Source organism: Xyrauchen texanus, chromosome 5 (assembly GCF_025860055.1).
Source record: "Xyrauchen texanus isolate HMW12.3.18 chromosome 5, RBS_HiC_50CHRs, whole genome shotgun sequence".
NCBI classification, from domain to species: domain Eukaryota; kingdom Metazoa; phylum Chordata; class Actinopteri; order Cypriniformes; family Catostomidae; genus Xyrauchen; species Xyrauchen texanus.
In genome coordinates this window covers 13,429,886-13,443,144 of record NC_068280.1, presented here as the reverse complement: position 1 = coordinate 13,443,144, position 13,259 = coordinate 13,429,886, and the positions used below count along the sequence as shown (strand labels likewise).

At 36.2% G+C, this 13,259-nt stretch overlaps 1 protein-coding gene across 2 annotated transcripts; it reads left to right on the top strand.

Annotated features, from left to right (window-relative positions):
• The first annotated feature begins 1,383 nt into the window (after window positions 1-1,383).
• On the top strand, window positions 1,384-11,786 carry LOC127643731 (serine protease HTRA3-like). Of its 2 annotated transcripts, XM_052126571.1 has the most exons (9): window positions 1,389-2,089; window positions 3,686-3,785; window positions 4,042-4,264; window positions 6,537-6,731; window positions 7,032-7,064; window positions 7,146-7,260; window positions 9,878-9,935; window positions 10,186-10,281; window positions 10,428-11,782. In XM_052126571.1, exons 1-9 carry the CDS (start codon window positions 1,672-1,674, stop codon window positions 10,600-10,602), a joined length of 1,413 nt encoding a protein of 470 aa, XP_051982531.1. In that variant the 5' UTR covers window positions 1,389-1,671; the 3' UTR covers window positions 10,603-11,782. The 2 variants fall into 2 exon arrangements, with proteins under 2 accessions (XP_051982530.1, XP_051982531.1); XM_052126570.1 differs by having other exon boundaries at window positions 1,384-2,089; window positions 7,032-7,260; window positions 10,428-11,786.
• The last annotated feature ends 1,473 nt before the right edge of the window (window positions 11,787-13,259 follow it).

Genomic DNA, 13,259 nt, shown 5'->3' with positions numbered 1-13,259 from the left:
TAGTGACAAAACATCTAAACATTTTGACTTGCAGTGCTTACACAATGCCAAAGGGACGAAGCATTTTGGGGGCACTGACTGTTTAAATGAGAAGGAAATTTAGTTTTGTAGCGTGAACAGTTTTGGGAGAGATATGAGCTTTTGCAAGTGAGCTAAAGTGTTGTGCTGAACTGTAAGACTGTTTTGCCAAATGATCTTAGAGGTTTGAGAATGTAATTTCTGTTTCAAGAAATGAGCCAAACCAATGGAGAAAAACTGTAATATCAGTATACATATGTTTTATTTTATTCATTTTAAACCAAAAAGGCTGATGATAATGATAATAATATTAATAATAGGCTAATAATAATAATAATATTACTTAATAATAATAATGAATGCATAACATTTTGATGGTAACAACAAAGTAGTGGCATGATTACAACCAGAGAGAGAGATACCTACAGTATATTGGCTCCTCATCCTCATCTCCTCTTGCTCTCTGTTGTATAGAACCGCACTGTTGTGTGGCATTGCTGTTACCATTATCACTTTTGGTAGTAACGAGCAGATCTCCCTTTGATTGGTGAATATTCTACGAACGTTCTTAATTTTTTGTGTCTCTTCAACACATGGTGCGGGAGAGAGAGCCCAGGATGAGGAGCTATTATACTGTATGGACGATTTTCATGCACAGCAGCAAGCTATTGACATTTTTCCTTCTCTGTCTGATTGTAATTTTTAAAGTTCTCTGCAACAATCATCCCACCACTTTGTTGTTACCAACTAGTTGCAAATTACTTCATTTGTTTACTTATTAATTAATATGTTAATACAATATTGACTAACCACTTTCTGCATTTATGATTATTATTAATATTAGCTTTGTCGGTTAAAAATAATATTAAAATAAAACGTTTATATGATGATATTTTAAATGATCATAAAGTGTAGCTATTGGTATTTAAATTGTATCAATAGTATCAGTGTAATTTCTCGATTGTCCTGCAGGTGTCTATATACATTTTTTTGATAACTATATTCTTACTCATTAATCTACAAACATTTTCAAGTGGTAAAGTTACGATGCATTTGGGAAACGGGCAGCAAAACTAAGATGAATCGTAAGATGGATTCTACGATCTACTTAGACTTGCGATGCTTTTGGAAAACGCCCTTTGTAGTAAAGAGTTATTATTGAAGTTTGGTTGAAGCGTCTTTGTGGGATGGATGGATGGATGGATAAATAGACAGATATGCAATTTTGGTCTGCTGATATTTTAACATACTGTAGACTAATGTCAAAAATTCGACCAACTGCATTGTTGGGTAATGACTGATGGTCTGCCTCGCCTCTCATTCCTCACACTGTGCTCAAAAGGAGTGGAGGGGGTGTTGCACGCATGTGACTGTTGAGTGTGAAAATTAGGGAGATACTTTTCCACCACTTTATTTTTAAATGGCATAGCACAAGGAGCATAAAGTAGAACACGATCTGAGACTGAACTTTCTATGCATTTATGTTTTTTATTTTTTATTTTTCACGGTTGATGTCGCGGAGTGATGCTCTCTATGGCAAATCCCTGCAGTGCATTCCAAGCGGAGTTGCTGATATGTTTTGGACTATAGCTCACGCAACAAACTAAATACCTGAACTGCAGTTTTCTCCAAGTGTACCTGAAATCAGTCAGAATGCAGGTAATACTGTTTGCAGCAGCAGTGATATTTGCGCACGACCTCGTCGTGGCCAAGCCGAAAGTGAAATGTCCATCCAGGTGTGATGTGAGTAAATGTCCCACCCCGAGCTGTCCGAGCGGGTATGTGCCCGACCACTGCAACTGCTGCCTTGTGTGCGACCTGGGCGAGGGCGCATCGTGCGGTCGGAATGATGACATTCCATGTGGTGACGGGCTTGTATGTAAATTTCCAGCCGGCAAACGACGTCCCAAGGGTGTTTGCCAGTGTAGGACGGTGCACAGACTGTGTGGCAGCGACGGCAAGACCTACGGTAATGTGTGCAAGATGAGGGCAGCCGCGCGTAAAGCGCAACATCAAGGGCTCCCCGAAATAAACCAAACGCACAAAGGTCCATGTGCACCATCAACCGCAGGTCAGTCTGTCTGATCAATTCTGTTACATTTCTGTTAGGTTACACTATCAAGGTTGGAGTCGCATGTGGCTAAATATCTGAGGTGCTAACTGAAAGGTTGTGTGTTCAAATACCACTATCAGCTCACCATTGTACCCTACAAGGCATTTGTCCATTTAGATGAAAGAGCACCCCCATACTACCATCTGAGTCCACATGATGTGGGAGAAGTAAGTATTAGATCATAGATGAGCAGTGATCCAAATTAGTGAAATACAAATATTGTATCTGCTCTATGTTTGGCAGGGTTACATGTACCTACCTACAATATAAAATAATAATAATAATCTGTATCAGTGTTTGTTGCCAGAAATTAACTTAAAAAAATACAGTGATTGTGTTCCAGGCATCACAGGATGTCATTTTGGTGCCTGTAGTCTATATTTTAGTTCACTGCAGGCAGGGTTGGGAGGTTACTTTTGAAATGTATTCCAGTACAGATTACAGAATACATGCTGTCAAATGTAATTTGTAATGTATTCCATTACATTACGCAAGGTCAGTAACGTAATCTAAATACTTTGGATCACTTCTCCAGCATTGGTAGATTATTCATTTGTTTTGACTAAAAAATCTGCCAGTACAGTAAGACAAAATACTATAAATGTTAAAATATATTCTCTGAAAAAAGCCTAAATGTCTTATGCAGTGTTTCTTCTAAAACAAGAAAAAGCAAATTGATCTTGTTTTAAGGATTTGTAGATACAATACAAAAATTATCATCAAGAATAAGATTTTTGGCCAAATATCAAAGGTCTTACTATAGCATGAGAGAGGAAAATATCTAAGGTGGATTTTCTTGATAAAAAAAATATGATCGTGCCTGGCATGTAAAATGGCTAGAAATAGCATTTTAGCTTAGCACAAAGCTAAATGTTCACATGATAATTTACACAAGGTTTATTTCTCTTTTTGCTGCTCGAAACTTACTTCAAACTTACTTTTCTGTCTGCTCGTATGAATATAACACAGCTTCACAGTTTCACCGCTGTTCAAACTCTCTTTGGATATTAATATATGTTTTCCAATTGAATAGACTAGCCTAAATATTAAGTAGAACAATTGATGAAGTAATCTCTTCAGTAATCAAAGCAGTTTCTGAATGTTACTGCATTCTGATTAACATCTAATAAAACTGTTACTGTAGTGGAATACAGTTAATAATATTTTTTATTTTAAATAAATAATCCTGTTACATGTATTCTGTAACTCCCCAACTCTGACTGCATGTTATATTATTAAAATTAGGTAAACTTAATGTACCAACCTTCTGGAACTATAAAAATCAGTTTTTCGCTTATTTTGTTAAACACTGTAGTGACTTAAAGTTTATCAAGAGTGGATAAATGACCAATACACATATAGAGACAATGCACAGAGTTACTTACACAAACACAAAACACCATCAGTGTAACACATGTGACACTAAAATAATGCAATAACACTGGGACTTCTGGGAATGCCCAGTTATTACATATGTACTCGTTTGAAAGAAAGTGACATTACCTGCAAAATTGTGTTGTAACAGTGTTATAGCAAAAGTTGCTGCTTGTATAGGTCCTGCACATCTGAACAGCCCAAGATACAAGTTTAACTTCATTGCTGATGTGGTGGAGAAGATTGCCCCTGCTGTGGTCCACATCGAGCTCTTCCTCAAGTAACTACAGATTCAGTTTTCTGTTTACATACTTTTGGTAATGTTTAGTGACCATAGCTATTTATTAGAGCTTGGTTGCCAAAAGTATTTGTCATGTTTACACACAAATTAGGACAGAAGTTCTTGTTTAATCTAATAATGTCATTATCTGCTAATTTCACCTCACAGATAGCCCACTGTGTATGGAGATAAGAGAAAAGGAATATGAAATATTTTGTGTAACATACAAGTAGTCATTCTTTCAATGTTTGTCTAGCCATCCGCTGTTTGGCCGTGATGTACCATTGTCAAGTGGCTCTGGATTTATAATGACGCAGTCCGGTCTGATTGTGACCAATGCTCATGTGGTAACAAGCAGTGTGACAGTAACAGGCAGCCAGCATCTACGAGTGCAGCTGCATGATGGCCAGACATACAAGGCCTCCATCAGAGACATTGACAAGAAGTCTGACATCGCCACTATCAAAATTAACCCAAAGGTGAGAATCTCCATAATTTTTCTGGTTAGCTTTACATTTGTTTCCTTTGATAAGGGGTTTATAAAGGGGTTCATTAATTAATAATAAGTCATTTGTAAATCCATTATAAATAATTGATATTGAGGCATAAATAAAAGGGCAACTTTCATGCAATACTTGCCAATTAGTGAACATTTTAACTTATGTGCTATAAATGCTTGATTAATGAATTTATTCATACAGTATATTAAGCAAAGACATATAATGCCCTGTTTCATGGTTTGTCTGACAATGCAAACAATGCAAACAATGTTTTCATGAACTCCTTTATAAACCCTTAACAAAGGGAACATTAATGCAAAGTGTTACCATTTTTCTTTACAGTGGAGTTTCCTGACACAGTGCCAATTTGCCAACAGTCCAAAGTTCGTGAAGTTTCACGAAGACCTTTAATAACATAAAACTTTGCAGAGACCACATTAATCCAAAAAATTCAATATATTTGACTCTTAAATCTCATGTTAATATGTCCATTGGCAGAATGTAATTATGCTGGAAATCATCCCTTATGTTTAGTGAGATGGTTTATCTCACACTCTACCTCGTCTAGACACTTGGACATGTTAATGGTAGTCTACTGCACATACTGACCTACTTTTGTGTGTGGGAATTCACGAGGTGTCGGATTATAAGAGGTGTTATGTTTCCTGATGCATTTGGATCTGATTATGGAGATGCGTAAACTGTCTAGTGCAACTAGCTCTTGTGTGTCAATTGTTTTATGTAGAATATTAAAGAGAAACTATTCACCCCTTTTTGAGATGGGTGACTTTTTTGGAAATATGTTTTTGAATGCTCCCACGTCAGGGAGTTTGAAGTGCTTACACCACACTTTGTTTCTGTTTATACACTGTAAATACAAATAGTAGTCTCAACTTATTAAAGAAATAGTTTACTCAACTTAAGTTCTTACTATTATTACTAGTGTTAATTAAGATACTGTTACTCTCTAAATCCTAAAGTTGTCATTAATAAAAACATTTAAGTGATCATAATTAAACATTTCTTGAAATGTCAAATTTTTTAATCATAACTCGAATACATATGTTCTTTAAACTTTGGCTTCGAGTACTACAAACTCAAAATGACCAAGTACAAAATTGCGGCTGTGTGGAATACCCATAAACCCTTGCGCTTGAATAAATTGTTTGTTTGGTCAAAAAAAAGGGAACTTATGTAGTAATATAATATTTGTTTTATTTAAAAATGTATTTAGTTTTTATTCTTATGTTTTTGTTTTGTTGTAGCTGGTTGATAATTGAGATATTTCACCATGTGAATGTCACCATGAGGGCGATTAGTGTTACCTCAGGTCAACTTGGAGCCTGTAAAGTATAAATCATTCTTCTTTACTCAATTGTACTTTACAAAAGTGCAGATTTATGTGCATTAAGAAGTAATGAATAGAGTCCAGTGTGGATATGGCTCCTAGAGTCTAGTCAAAAATTCCCTTATACTGTATAAGAAATGTTATGACCCTAGTTAAATCAAAACAATTATATTATAATTATAGATGAGTTAAGCGTACTTGTAACTAGTTAATGTTACTTAAAAAATTACATTCAGTGTACTTGAGCCAAATAAGTGTGTTTACTTAGAAAAAGCATTCATACAGATTGCGTTGATAAATCTAAGCCCCCAATTGTTCTAATCAGCCGGAGAGGGATAATGCCAAGCCAGATGCAGCAGTTCAGGAGAGAGAGAGCCACATGCAGATGCCCTGTGTGTGATTATGTCTTTTGTTTAATTATTTAATTAAATATTACTTTGACTGTTCAGCCGGTTCCCAGCTCCTCCTTGCCCATTTTAAACCTTGTTACACATGCGTATCAGCGAACGCCACACATGCATGAGGGTGATTCAAGTTCCATGGCCACGCATTCCCACAGTTAATTTTCTCTCACAGAAATAACCTCTTAACCTCTGGTTAATGGAAAAAAAGATTAAATGTAAGTAAATGGTGACTGAGACTAACATACTTCATAGCACCTCGTTTTGTGTTCCACTGAAGATAGAAAGTCACACAGGTTTGAAAAAAAAACATCAGGGTGGATAAATGATGACAAAATTAATGAACTATCCCTCTACGGCCCTGATGTGGCATTTCATTTACATGGAACCACAGCCTAAAATCTAAGCTTACCTAAAATTTTAACTTTATTCTTTTGCTACCTGTCAAACACTTTTTTCTTCAGGAACTGCAAATCTATTGTTCTGTTGTTCTGTCCTGCAGAGAAAATTACCAGTGTTATTGCTGGGCCACTCTGCTGACCTGAGGCCTGGTGAGTTTGTGGTTGCCATTGGCAGCCCATTTGCTCTTCAGAACACAGTCACAACCGGCATCATCAGCACAACACAGAGAGATGGAAAAGAGCTAGGCATCCGTGACTCTGACATGGACTACATCCAGACTGATGCTATCATCAATGTGAGACAAAAGACAATGCAATTTTCACATGACTATATTATTTCTTCTGTCCCTAGAGAAGGAACAGCATTTGTTTGATGCAAGGGCATAGATTTGGCTTGAACTTTGAGGGGGTTGCAACGTTTAGCATTTACATGTTTCCATTGATCATGGTATAAATATTGGGGGAAGGGGGTTGTACTTGCTTCTTTTGATTATTGGAGGGGGGGGCGGTGGTCTACACCCATGGTTTGATGCATTGTTTTGGTGGAAGTTGGATGTGTTTCTTTCTTTTCTTTCTCTTTCATCATCAATGGGAAGTATGGAAACTCAGGAGGCCCACTTGTCAATCTGGTGAGTGTGAATGGGTTGGTAAATAAATTTTTCTACCTATTCAATGTTAACTTTTTCCCCTATAAATCTTTTTCACATCAGGATGGTGAGGTGATTGGGATAAACACACTAAAAGTAACAGAAGGGATCTCTTTTGCTATTCCGTCAGACAGAATCAATAAATTCCTTGATGAGTCTACTGTTAAACAGAAGAAAGGTACTTGCTCAAATGCACAAGTCGCAAATGTTACGTTTCAGAATGTTTTTGTTTTTCATTCAATTTTATGTATTAATCTGAGATTAGGAACTGGGTCCCACTAATTAGGTTGTGTTCTGTCAATTTAAACCAAAATGGTCATGGCTACAAAATATGTATACACTACCATGTCCTCTCAGTTACATTTGTCCATTATATCCTTGGTGTCCTTTACTTTGATTTCAGTTAAACAAAGGGTAGTCAAAACTCACAACATGCAGTTTCAGCCTGTGAAATGCCTGACTGCCTCAGGTGAGGCACCTTAGTTGCTATTTGAACTGAATTAACTGTTTGAAAGGGATAGTTCTCCCAAATATTCTCTCATCATTTACCCACCCTAATACTAATTCACATCTAAGATGTGAATTAATTTAAAAGATTTTTAGAAGAATATCTCAGCTATGTAGGTCCATACAATCCAAGTGAATGGTGACCAGACCTTTTGAAGCTCCAAAAAGGAGATAAAGTCAGCATAAAAGTAATCTATAAAACTCCAGGGTAGGGTTGCACCAGCTGTGTGTAAGATCTCACTTTAATTAAGATGTAAAGTTCACACTAAGGGCTTAGTAACTACTAGTTATTTTGTAACTAAGTCAGTGCTTAATTTGGTTGCACCACCTGCTCTTAAGGCAAAACTTAACAAGTATGTTGTAAGCTCTCCGTAAAGTAATGCATAGTTGCATAATATGACATTTACCTGTATTGATCCAATAAGCAGCCTTGAAATTTGTAAACAGAATTGTTAAAAAGCCGTGAATTTCATCTTGTTTGATCTTGTTACGGTTCATGTTCAAAATTTGTTTGCTCACATACTGTAACTGTCAGCTGTAATAAATTATATCCCTATTAAAATACGATACATAATACAACAAGATTTCATGTAAATAATAATATTCATTAACTGTATCTAAAATGAATAAGGGGCAATATATAAATAAATACTAATATAGCAGGCTGGAAAATTTTTATTCATTTTAATATCTATTTCGTATGTTGAAACTTGACACCGGGCGGCATACACAGGAAAGTGCACCGTTAGATCGGTTTCATTCTGAAGAGGTACTTTTTTTACATAATGTTTTCTCTCGTAAATGTAAACGAGTGCCAACATCATCATATACATGTCGAAAGGACTGAAGCCTGTCAACCAAAACATGAGCTCTTTAATGTCATTAAATGAGACATCATGAGCTCCTGGTCTGAGGCTTCTGTAAATATTTAGTTTATTGGTAGGTTTACGTCTTACCTAAGTTTAATGGTGCTACGCTCAAATATTTAGTAGTGCGTAAAATGTGACTTAGTGCCCATTTACGCCACAACTAGGCTTAGTTGTATCTTACATATAGCTGGTGCAACCGGCCCCAGTAGTTTAGTTAATGTCTTCTGAAGTTGTTTTGGGCGAGAACAGACCAAATTGTAACTCCTTTATCACCTTACATCTTGCCATTGCAGTCTCTAAGCACGATCATGATTTCAAGTTCGATTACACTTCCTAGTGTTTGATTCATGTGCAGAGTGCTATGTGGCGCTAAAGAAGTGTAATCGAGCTTGAAATCATGATCGCCATGGAGACTGCTGTCAGTGTGAAAGAATGTTAAAGTTAAAGTGCAGATTTATTGTAAAAAATGACCTTATATGATCTGGTTCTCTTGTGATATGATAGGTGTGGGTGAGATATAGATATATATTTAAGTCCTTTATTAATATAAATCTGCACTTTCACTATAACATTTTTCTTTTTGGCGATTCTCATTATTTGTGTATTTCGCCACCTACTGGCAGGGAATTTATAGTAAAAAGTTTTAACACACCTATCATATCGCTTCTGAAGCCATAGATTTAACCACCAGAGTTTATGGATTATTTTATGCTGCCTTTATGTAATTTTTGGACCTTCATGGTTCTGGCCAACATTAACTTGCATTGTATTGACCTTCAGAGCTGAGATATTCTTCTAAAAATCTTTGTGTTCAGCAGAAGAAATAAGTAATACACATCTGTGTATTAAAGAATTTTCATTTTTGGATTAACTATCACTTTAACTTGCTATAGAACTTGTAGGTTTAAGCAAATGCTATAGCTCATCTAAAAAAACAAACAAACAAGAAAAACAAGATTAGGCTTAGATTTGTTCATTTGCGGACAGTTTCTAGCCAATTTTACTTTACAAGCTAGCTGCTAGTCATGCTGGCCGGATTATGTGAAATTTGTACTCAACATGCAAGCTACAAACTAGCAACAGTATTTGACTTTTGTGTGGTTAGTCATACCTTGTGAGAGGAACTACTGTGGCGCTACTATTGAAGTTATTTGTTGGGTCCAAAAATGGTGAATTGGGTTGTTAACCTTATATCAGACAAACCGTAAAATAGCTTTTTGCATTGCTCCTAGCTAACTGCACATGTTCAAGTACATCACTCTCTGCTTCAGCAAAGTCACTTATACTTTTGTTTACTGTCACATTGCAGAGCATCATTTTTTGCTAATCTCGAGTTTGTGAGGAACACTCATATGGAGTACTACTACTGTATCTGCATTTGTAAAAACAAATTTAACACTGCTGCTAATTTCTCCCCAGGTATAAATGACTCCACAAAAAGGTTTATTGGAATCAAAATGGTCACTTTAACTGAGAAGTGAGTTATCTCTATTAATTCCTCCATCAAACTTCGATTTCTTTTGAAGAAACCCTAATGCTTTTTTCCAGTATGATCCATTCAGTGTTAAATTAAGTTTACACAATAAAGCTGGAAAAAGGTGATGTCATTGCTTTAAATGTGTAGGTACTGTACTACAGAGGCAATCAATAGGCTTTGAGAGTCCTCTCTTATTGTATCTCTCCTTTGCTCAGACCTCTTTATTTTCTGTTTCTCGTCTTTTTCTCAGCCTTGTCCAGGAGTTAAAATGGCATAATCCAGACTTTCCAGATATTATTAGTGGAATTCTTGTACACGAAGTTGTCCCAGATTCCCCAGCTCAGAAGTACGTATGTCTCAGACTAATAATAGCTATTTCTTTCCACCCTAGATTCTTTTGAAATGATTTTTATTGTGTGAGGTTTTAAATATGCAATTACAACTCCCAAAGTAATCATTTGAGATCATCCTTTTATTGACTGGTGTTCGCAGGAGTGGGATTGAAACAGGTGATGTTATAGTGAAGTTAAACGGCCGTCCATTGGTCAGCACTGTTGAATTACAGGAGGCAATTCAGGAAGAAATTTCCCTTCTTCTGGAAGTTCGGCGTGGTAATGATGATCTACTATTCAACATTGAACCTCAAATCTTTATGCACCGACAATGACAGAGATCTACAGTAGTGGACAAGCACAATTGGAAAGTCTACAGAGGTTGAGACCTATATGTGCTACAGCTGGATGGATCCGTGTGGATTGGAGAGTTAAGATATGATAAAATACAGTTAAGATATGCCATCACTGTTGGCCTACAGAGGACAATTAGACAAGAGCATGTGACTACTTTACCCACTGACCAGTTTCATAATTTGTAATAAATTGTCAATGTGAATAATGTAATGTTACTTTACAGTAATCACAGGTATTGCAGTGCCTTCCTGTCAGGCCTGACTTCACAATAAAGATGTTTAGGGTTAAATAAGAATCATTTCACTCTGCATTTATATTACACACTGTATCCTGGTCTTGGAACAACAGAGGCGAGGATGCTTTCCATGATAGTTTTGTCAGACTGAACCAGGATGGAAGAGGAGAACTTCAGCTTTTTGAATTCTCTCTTTTGGCCTTTTTTGATTATTGCACTGATGTTATTCTACCCTTTTTCTGTCCTCATCTCCTGACTGTGTATTTTGGATTTAGCATCAGATTATTGGCAGAAAACATGCTGCCATTTGGACCACAACCTTTCTAAAGATGGACTCATTGTTGATTGTTTATGGAGATGATGAGACTCAATATAGTGGTGTAATGGTCAAATAGGAAGGGCTGGCAGTGAGACGGATGTTGGATGGGGCAAAGCAGGCCTAGAAGAGGGAATAAGGAGAAGACAGAGTTTTTGATGGGTGCATCAAAGTGGCAGCATAACTAGTTTAGCTGGTCTGCTTAAGTTGAGGGCATCTGAGTTTGTAAGGGGCCAGTTATGTTTTTTGTTTTGTAAATCTCGTCCCAGATTACCATGTCTGTACATTAGCAAATTGGCAAATTAAATTAAGAAAATGAACAAGAAATCTACACAAACACGGACTGAAATGCTTAGATTGCTACAACCTCGACTGCTTAATAGATTTGTTTCTTGAGATTACAGACTGTTAATTTCATTGGTATTTTGGTATTGTGTTTGTATTGGGTACTAGTCAATTGCACTGGATTCTGTTGCACCAGTGATATGCATTAACAAACTCCAACCTAACACAAAAGGTCTGATATAATTCTTATAATAAGCTGTAAGTGTGAACTCTCAGTGTTTAATTACACTGAACTTGATTCACTTGTGGACAGTGTTTCCACATGTTGGAAATAAGTTATCTCAACTTAAAGGGTCTTGAAGTGCTTTTTTTTAAATTATCTTCCCTGAGGTCTCATGATAATATTACTGAAGTTTGTTTTCCACCAGTAAACAGTCACAACAGTTACTCTGAAACGTTCAGTTTTTGTCTAAGTACCTCCTTAAAACTTAAACGTAAACGCCCACATTTATGATTGGCTAACATCATGCAGCCCCTCAAATTCATCTCAATCCTAAGAACATTATAAAACAAAATTGCGGGGTTTACACATAACGCAGATCCAACACATTGCATCTGAATACACAATATTAAACTGTTCATGTCAAGCACAACTGTTAACACTCAGCACCATAAACTAACAAACAGTCATGACATTTAGAATATTCATGAATGAAACAGTTTACTTACATGTTTGAAGTGTTTTTAAGTGCCCAACCACAGCTCATTTGCAAAGCTTGAATCGTATTATGACGGTTCACAAACAATTGACACTGATATGAACTGAAAAAAAAAAAAAAAAAACCCTGAACACATCATAGTCCAAAGAATGGAAAAATGATGCGCACACATACTGAAGATGCACTGAGGTGCACATTGCCGGAGATACATCGAAATGTTCAAAGACATCCATCGTCAAAGATGTCCTATGCTTACACCAACAATTTAAAATAGTGAGATATGCGAAAGAACGCTTCCATGACGTGTTTGTGCTCAAAGAAACATTGGAAACAGCTGAATAAAAGAGAATCGCTTCTCCTTTTCTGAGTTGTATCTTGAAACCATGTCTTTTAAAAGCGGCACAAGATATGTATCAAGCGGTTAAAGATGTCTGTCTAGTGCATGAATATATTAAAAAATAATCCAAAATAGTCCAGATGGGTCCCCTTTGGTGTTATGTTTGGAATAGTTAGCCACACAAGACCTCCTCTTTCGAACTGTGAGCCAGTGGATGGGGCCAAGTGTGCAAATGAGCAATGTTTCATGACGTCAAGAACAAACAGATTTAAAAACGAGACATTACAGCAGGCTGGCAATTATAAATAGTCTTTTTAGACTGGGGAGGAAGCTTTGAGTTCTGAAACTTAAAGTATGATTTTATAGTACAGTTACCACTTGTATATCTAAATATCAAGGAAAATTTGATTCTCCATCATGAAATCATAAAATTACTATGTAATCTCAACACAAACACTTTGTGTAGAAATAACCTAGAACCAATTCTCCATCATAACAAAAAAAACCTTTACTGCATATACATCTTGCACAAAAACATATAGAGTAAAACTTCATTTTATCATTTACTTTCCCTATCACAAAATTATGCTGGGAAATACAAATTCTCTGCTCAGTTTCATTAATGATATATTAATTAATTATGTAGTTCCTATTAAAATGGTTTAAGTAACTTGATTTTGCTAATTTGAATGGATAGAGCGAGTTTTTCTAAAATGGTATTTCTTTGGTTCATTTGAATTAAA